Here is a 7,869-nt window from a genome sequence, read left to right on the forward strand (position 1 = left end):
CACGTGTTAGCGTAGCACGTGGCACCACGTAATTATATTAATCACGTGGATTTGCGTACGTCAAAGCTAATCGCGAGCTCGCGGTGGCCGTTGGCACTTCACACGCGGTTAACTTGCAGTACTAGATTCTGAGATTGAGCTTGAGAAATTTGCCTTTCGAGAAAACTGTGTTCGCACGTGTTGGTAGTATGCTAACCAGAACAATAATGGCCGATCAACCGGCTTCGTCGCAGCAAGAACCGTTGGCTTCTTTTTGCTGACGTAACGCTCCCTGATTGGTCGGCGTGACCGGCATCCTAGGTGGCTGCCGGTCGCGCTGCTAAGTGCTGCCGCGGTCCGCGTGCAGGCGGTAGAAATTACATTTTCGAACATTCCGCCCGCCATCAGCAGCTCGTAGAAGATGGTGATGAATCCTGATCCTCTACTGGTAGTAGAGCCAACTTTGCAATTGGCCGAGTTAGAGTTGAGGTGGCCGTCTTGATCGTGACGATCCTCGTCAGTCCATCTGGTCCAGGGTGAACTGCGAGCACTCGAGCAAGAGGCCACTTGCATGGTGGGAAGCGCTCGTCTGTAAGCAGCACCAGAGATCCAACGTGGATGTTGTTGGAAGGGTGATGCCACTTAGAGATTGATTGCATCCGTTGGAGATGTTGAGTTGACCAGCGCTTCCAGAATTGTTGTAATTTTTGTTGTATGAGATGCCACCTGGCTCTCGGTGAGATGTTGGCCTGTTCAACAGATGGCTCAGGCAGCGTTGAGATTGCTCTTCCGATTAGGAAATGAGCTGGTGTTAGCACTGAGAGATCGTCAGGGTCGTCCGTGAGAGGCTCCAGTGGTCGTGAATTAAGCGTTGCTTCAATCTGATTTAGAAGAGTATAGTATTCTTCAAAGGTGAGTAAAGTGTCACTCACCGTGCGTCTGAGATGGTATTTGACAGACTTGACCACTGCCTCCCACTTTCCTCCCATGTGCGGTGCAGCAGGTGGATTGAAACTCCAAGTTGTATGGTCGTCGACGAACAGCTTGGCCAATCGTTGATTGTCTTGAGTGCCCTCGACGAACATTGATTTCAATGCTGAATCTGCTCCGATGAAGTTTGTTCCGCAGTCGGAGTAGATTGTATGTGGAATGCCTCTTCTTGCAGCGAACCGTCGGTACGTGGCAACGAATCCATCCGTTGAATAGTCGGTAACCATTTCCAGATGAACAGCAGACGTTGTCATGCAAACGAAAACACAGATCCAGCCCTTTTGTGTTTTCGCACCTCGCCCCTTCCACGTCTTGAGTGCGATGGGACCGGCGTAGTCTACGCCGGTGTGTGAGAATGGGTGTGAGGGTGTAACCCGAGAGAGAGGTAGTTGGCCCATCAGTTGATGGGCACGGATCCCCCTCTGCCGAGCACACACAACACACCGCAGAATGTGAGATTTGACTGGAGCTCGTCCACCGATGATCCAGTAAGTCTGTCTGATGTGAGCGAGTGTGAGTTGTGTCCCTCCATGAAGCGTTGCTTTGTGGGAGTGATCTACAATCAATTCGGACAGACGTGAGTGACGTGGAAGGATTGCAGGGTGTTTACCTTCATAGGTTAACTGAGCGTTGCTGAGTCTTCCTCCAACTCGAATAACCCCTTGATCGTCGATGAAGGCCGTGAGTCGATTGAAGGCGTGGGACGATGGTAACGTTTGGTTGTTGACCATCATCTTGAGCTCGTGTGAGAAGTATGCTGATTGTGTGGCCTTGATCCAGAAGATTTTGGCCCTTTCCAAATCAGCTGGTGTGTTCGAGAGCCTCGTTGAAGCAGTTGTCCTTCTCAGTTTGGAGATGAACCTGTAACAAACTGAGGTAACATGAAAAAGTTTTTGCAAAGATGAATATTTGTGAATCAAGTCCCAGTGATAATCGATTTTTTGGCACGTTAACACGTGAGAGATTCCTGGGCGACACTCCTGCAGGCAAGTGTCGTCAGATGCGTTGCGTTGTACAGGCCATGATTCTTGAGATTGTAAAAGCCACGGTGGTCCCCTCCACCATAGCTCGTGTTGTTCAAGCTGAGTTGTAGTCAATCCTCTTGAAGCGCAATCAGCAGGATTTGATGTGCCAGGAACGTGCACCCAAGTTGCAGTTTGCGTTAGTTCTTGAATTTGTGTTACACGATTCCTGACGTAATCTTTCCATCGTGATGCGTGAGATTTGATCCATGTAAGTGTTACTTGAGAATCCGTCCACAGGTGAATTGTAGCAATGTTGAGTTTGAGATTAGCTTGAACGTATTTCAGTAATTTTGCAAGTATCAGCGCAGCTGTGAGCTCGAGTCGGGGAATTGTAAGCCTTTTGAGAGGTGCGACCTTTGTCTTGGAGCACACCAGTGACGTCACCTTGTGATCTGTGGACGGCGAAAAAACAGTAATGTAAATTACTGCTGCCATGGCGAGTTGTGAAGCGTCAGAGAAGCCATGTAATTCCACTGTAGAATTGTTGTAGGTGTTGAACCACCTTGGTATTGAGAGTCTGGCCAGACTTGTGAGATCTTCTCTGATCGCAATCCATCGTATAGTAACATGGGATGGCAGTGGATCATCCCATTTGAGATTGAGAAGCCATAATTCTTGCAGGAGTACCTTCGCTCGAATAATGACTGGTGACAAAAAGCCAAGCGGATCAAATATCTGTGCTACTTCAGATAATACAAGGCGTTTTGTAAAATTGAGATTGTGGTGAGATTTAGTAGTGAATGTGAAACTATCGTTGACAGTGTTCCATCGCAATCCGAGTATTTTGGTATTGCAGTCGTCTAGTGAGATTGATGTACCTTGAGAATTATTGCAAGGCACGATGGTTTCAAGCAGAGAGGCTTCGTTTGAGTGCCACTTTGCAAGAGGGAAACCGCCTGCGTTGCACAAGTCAGTTAATTGTGAAGCAATTTCAATTAACGAATCAAGAGAATCTGCACCACCAAATATGTCGTCGACATACCTTGCATATTTGATTGATGGTACTGCCAGTGGGTAGCGTTGACCTTCGTCCTCTGCAAGTTGCAACAGGGCTCTGACAGCTAGAAATGGTGCAGCTTTGGTACCGTAGGTGACTGTTGTCAGTGTGTATGGGACTTCATTTGATTCCTCATCTATCCAGAGTATCCGTTGGAGATTCCAATCGTCTTCATGTACTCGTACTTGACGATACATCTTTGTGATGTCCGTGGAGAATATGCATTTGTGATGGCGAATCCACAGCAAAACGTCGTTGATGTTGAGCAGGAGATTCGCACCAGTGTGCATGATGTCGTTGACAGAAAGTCCAGTTGTTGTTGGACTTGAGCCATTGAAGACGACCCGCAGCTTTGTTGTTTCACTGCCAGGCTTGAAAACTCCGTGATGTGGAAGATAGTAAATTGAAGAGTCGTTGGGCGAGATTGAAGAAGCCTTCTTCATGTGACCGAGGTCCTCGTACTCCATCATGAATCGCTGATATTGCTCACGGTACTCAGGATTTCGAGTGAGCTTGCTGAGCGTGCGTCGCAGGCAGGAGCGAGCTGTGCTGTAAGAGGTACCCAAGACTTTAGTATTTGTTTTGAGAGGAATACGCACCACGTATCGCCCAGTAGAATCACGGCTGTGCGTTGCACGAAAGTGATCTTCACACTCTTGTTCGTCCGGTGTGAGTTGAGATGTGTTTTCCGTTGGAAGCTCCTCTTGAATCCAGAATTTCGTCAGCAGTTCTCTCAGAGCAGCGTCGCTGTCTTGAGGGATTGATGCATTAAATGATGAATAAGCACGAGCTTGACGCCTCCTTGCTGGTCCAATAACGAGCCATCCGAATATTGAGAGCTGGGCGACTGGCATTGATGGCGAACCTTTAATTACATTTGATTTTATAATTCGTCCATAATTGTCGGCACCGATGATGACGTCGATGGGTCGTGGTTTGTAAAACTCAGGATCTGCCAACTTGAGACGATTGAGATGTGGCCAGTCTTGGTGGGGTGCCTCAGAAGACGGCAAAATTGTGGTTAGAGTGCGTAACACATGAGTTTGTATTGAGATCGATGAGGTATTGTAAAGAGATTGTAAATGTAGTGATACAATACCTCGAGTTTGTGTTGATTTCTTGCCACCAATGCCAGTGATGGAGATTGAAGATTGAGTGCGTTGAAGTCCTAGCTGTTCGACGAGATCTTCAGAAACGAAACTGAGCTCCGATCCGGAGTCGACGAGCAGCCTTGCGTTGTAGGTCGTGGATGAGGTGATGACTTGTGCATGTGCTGTTGCTAACAGCGTTAGCTCGGCTTGCGTCGCAAGCGAGCTTGATCGTTGATCGTTTGTGTTGGCGGTTGTACTGGATCGTTGACCCATTGAAATCGTGCTTGAGTGCTTGACGACTGCACCTACACTTTATTGTGTTTGTGTTGAAGAGGACGACGTTGTCGGATTCTCTTGTGTTGCCGCAGGCTTGGCTGTGGTCTGTGGCTGCGTTGCAGCCAGGTGTAGAATTGTGTGATGAGGCCGTCCACACTGTTTGCAACGGTGTTCAGACTTGCAATTCGCAGTGGTGTGACGGCCGCAACAATTTCTGCACAGAGACAGTTTGTCCACTAGACTTCGTCTTTCTGGTACAGGCATCGACCTGAACTTTGTGCATGACACAATGAAGTGGTCGGCCTGACAACAGTCGCACGGATAGGCGTGTGCGGCTGCTCTTGTGGTGGTGTTAGCCTGTGACGTTGTCAAGGCAGGTCGTTGACCTGTTGGTTTCGCCTTTGCCTGAGGTTGAGCAGGCTGATTTTTGGCCGTTGGCGTTTCAACCCTTTCTAGAGCCCGTGCCTTGGTCGTGAGGAACGCCTCCAGTTGCTCTGGCTTCGGAAATTCTTCAGAGTTTCCTAGGCTGGTTTCCCAAGCCTCTCGCGTAGTCTTGTCAAGACTACGAGAGATGTGATGGATGAGTGTGCAATTCCACAACTCGTCGGTTGAAGCAAGAGCGCGCAACGAGGTGTTGAAATCGCGCAAATTGGCCGCCACGTTGTGGAGAACCATTGCGCTCTTCTGTTGCACTGGTGGTGTCGCACAGAGCTTGTCAAGCAGAGATTGTACTATGATCCTCTTGTTCTCAAAGCGTTGCTTTAAATTCTTCCAAGCAATTGGGAAGGATTCTCCTATCGCCGGCAGATTGGAGATGGCGCGTAGCGACTCCCCTTGGAGGCTTGACCTCAAGTAATGCAGCCTCTCCACATCAGATAATCGGTGATTATCGATGATTATCGATTTGAAAAGCTCGCAAAACGCAGGCCACGCTTCATAGCGACCCGCGAAAGTGGGAAGCGTCAACTCAGGGAGTTTCGACGGCCTTTGTCGTGATGGTGATGCTGCACGCGCTGCGTGCAGCCTTGCGAATGCGGCCCGAAACTTGCACAGACGTCGTCTGATTTCGATGACCACGCTCATCTCGAGGTCGTAGCAATTGTCGCTGACATATGGATGGGAGTTCTGACCCGAAGGCCAGGTAACTTCAAGGTAGGAATGCTCCTTTTGGAACGCCTTGTGTATTTCATCGACCTGCTTGTCGATGAAGTCGATCTCGTCGAGAGAAGTTTCATCCATCATTTCCGGCATCTTGTCCATTAATTTGCGGAGGCCTTCGACTCTACTCATTTGCGTCTTGGCCTTCATGGACAGCTCCGTTGACAAGCCGGCAGGAGATGAGGCGCGTGTTACGCGTTTTTCCACCGTCGGTGGAGGTGCTTCTGCCGGTAGTACCGTTGGCACTGTCAGCGTTGCTGATGTCACCGGCGTGGGTGACGTCGGTCTTGAGGCCGACTTGGCTTCCTGTGGCGTCGCCTTGGGAACTTTGTCACCTTTCTCACTCATTCTAGTCACTGAGTTCGAGATTTCACTAACAACGTTGTTGCCGAGCACAACCCGTCACTGCCGATCCGGCTCGAAGGACCAAAAAAATGTTCAAAAGTCGGCGTTCGAGTTTGAGATTGTATGAGACCGGTTCGGTTGTAGGATCGGCAGTGAGACGGGAAAATTATGTACTTGAGTTTGCACAAAAACAATGTATTTACAGACACTCAGTGTGTACACTATTTACAGAAAATTGTGCGTTGCACGAGGGTACAATGATCGTTGATCGAGCTATTCGCACACGCGTCGCGGTGGATTCGAGATTGTGCTTGCGCTGTATAGGACCACGTGTTAGCGTAGCACGTGGCACCACGTAATTATATTAATCACGTGGATTTGCGTACGTCAAAGCTAATCGCGAGCTCGCGGTGGCCGTTGGCACTTCACACGCGGTTAACTTGCAGTACTAGATTCTGAGATTGAGCTTGAGAAATTTGCCTTTCGAGAAAACTGTGTTCGCACGTGTTGGTAGTATGCTAACCAGAACAATAATGGCCGATCAACCGGCTTCGTCGCAGCAAGAACCGTTGGCTTCTTTTTGCTGACGTAACGCTCCCTGATTGGTCGGCGTGACCGGCATCCTAGGTGGCTGCCGGTCGCGCTGCTAAGTGCTGCCGCGGTCCGCGTGCAGGCGGTAGAAATTACATTTTCGAACACCGAGATATTTGCAGATTTATCTCAAGGGAAGGGGCCTGACGGACATATTTCGAGATATTTCTTATTCTTGTTGTTCTTCTTCTGCACAGCTAAGCTGGAAGTGGCATTTGCAGCTCGCAATAGTGCAGAGTTATCTCAAAGAAGGGGGCCACGGTGTTTCTGTATCTCTATTATGTTGGTGCGGCTTCGGAACTTTTAAATATCTTGATATATCTCGAGAACTACGCATCTGATCAAAAAATATCATAGAACATAAAAAGTAGGAAACTTAATTCTCTACAGAAAAGGTCTCTTAACATTTTGCCATAGCTCTCTTCGTTTCCGAGATATTTGCAGATTTATCTCAAGGGAAGGGGCCTGACGGACATATTTCGAGATATTTCTTATTCTTGTTGTTCTTCTTCTGCACAGCTAAGCTGGAAGTGGCATTTGCAGCTCGCAATAGTGCAGAGTTATCTCAAAGAAGGGGGCCACGGTGTTTCTGTATCTCTATTATGTTGGTGCGGCTTCGGAACTTTTAAATATCTTGATATATCTCGAGAACTACGCATCTGATCAAAAAATATCATAGAACATAAAAAGTAGGAAACTTAATTCTCTACAGAAAAGGTCTCTTAACATTTTGCCATAGCTCTCTTCGTTTCCGAGATATTTGCAGATTTATCTCAAGGGAAGGGGCCTGACGGACATATTTCGAGATATTTCTTATTCTTGTTGTTCTTCTTCTGCACAGCTAAGCTGGAAGTGGCATTTGCAGCTCGCAATAGTGCAGAGTTATCTCAAAGAAAGGGGCCACGGTGTTTCAGTATCTCTATTATGTTGGTGCGGCTTCGGAACTTTTAAATATCTTGATATATCTCGAGAACTACGCATCTGATCAAAAAATATCATAGAACATAAAAAGTAGGAAACTTAGTTCTCTACAAAAACGGTCTCTTAACATTTTGCCATAGCTCGCTTCGTTTCCGAGATATTTGCAGATTTATCTCAAGGGAAGGGGCCTGACGGACATATTTCGAGATATTTCTTCTTCTTGTTGTTCTTCTTCTGCACAGCTAAGCTGGAAGTGGCATTTGCGGCTCGCACTAGTGCAGAGTTATCTCAAAGAAAGGGGCCACGGTGTTTCTGTATCTCTATTATATTGGTGCGGCTTCGGAACTTTTAAATATCTCGATATATCTCGAAAACTACGCATCTGATCAAAAAATATCATAGAACATAAATTGTAGGAAACATAATTCTCTACAAAAAAGTTCTCTCAACATTTTGCCATAGCTCGCTTCGTTTCCGAGATATTTGCAGATATATC

At 47.5% G+C, this 7,869-nt stretch overlaps 1 protein-coding gene across 1 annotated transcript; it reads right to left on the minus strand.

Annotated features, from left to right (window-relative positions):
* Window positions 1-383: 383 nt before the first annotated feature.
* LOC117607426 (uncharacterized) lies at window positions 384-4,355 on the minus strand. The gene has a single exon (XM_034331097.2). The coding sequence runs from the start codon at window positions 4,353-4,355 to the stop codon at window positions 384-386; it is 3,972 nt and encodes a 1,323-aa protein (XP_034186988.2).
* Between the last annotated feature and the right edge of the window lie 3,514 nt (window positions 4,356-7,869).

Source organism: Osmia lignaria, unplaced genomic scaffold (assembly GCF_051020975.1).
Source record: "Osmia lignaria lignaria isolate PbOS001 unplaced genomic scaffold, iyOsmLign1 scaffold0001, whole genome shotgun sequence".
NCBI classification, from domain to species: domain Eukaryota; kingdom Metazoa; phylum Arthropoda; class Insecta; order Hymenoptera; family Megachilidae; genus Osmia; species Osmia lignaria.